The sequence below is a fragment of the Eimeria tenella genome, genomic scaffold (genome assembly GCF_000499545.2).
Source record: "Eimeria tenella Houghton genomic scaffold, Eth_scaff3142, whole genome shotgun sequence".
NCBI classification, from domain to species: Eukaryota; Apicomplexa; class Conoidasida; order Eucoccidiorida; family Eimeriidae; genus Eimeria; species Eimeria tenella.
In genome coordinates, this window is record NW_013543004.1 from 534 (window position 1) to 948 (window position 415).

Genomic DNA, 415 nt, shown 5'->3' on the forward strand with positions numbered 1-415 from the left:
AGGGCCTCCGAGTTGTGAAGCCCCCTGGGCTGGGGGCCCTCGCCGACCACAGCAGCAGCAGCAGCAGCAGCAACACCAGCAGCAGCAGCAGCAGCAGCAGCAGGGGGATTGCAGCAAAAAGAAGAAGCAGCTGCCCACCAGGAGTCTCCTTTAGGGGAACAGGGGTCCCCCGCAAACTCACTTTTTGTGACCCGGATTTCCACATCGAAATTCTGGGAGGAGTAAACCCTAAACCCTAAACCCTAAACCCTAAAGCCTAAACCCTAAGCATCAAACTCTAGTTTTTTCATTAGCTCTGAAGGCCCCTTATCTGGTTTGAGTCCGATAAAAATGCAATAAGATACAAGCCCGGATGTTCTTTTTGTTGCTGCTGCTGCTGTCACTGCTGCTGCTGCTGTTGCTGGGGCTGTTTTGC

General features: G+C 53.3%; 1 protein-coding gene across 1 annotated transcript in view; it reads left to right on the top strand.

Moving 5' to 3' along the window:
• Positions 1 to 415, top strand: part of ETH_00042310 (uncharacterized protein) — a gene marked incomplete at both ends in the record, with an annotated part of 995 nt that overhangs the window by 205 nt on the left and 375 nt on the right. The window contains one exon of the mRNA XM_013376107.1: positions 1 to 221. Within this exon, the coding sequence (XP_013231561.1) occupies positions 1 to 221 (221 nt within the window). The remainder of the gene's footprint in view (positions 222 to 415) is intronic.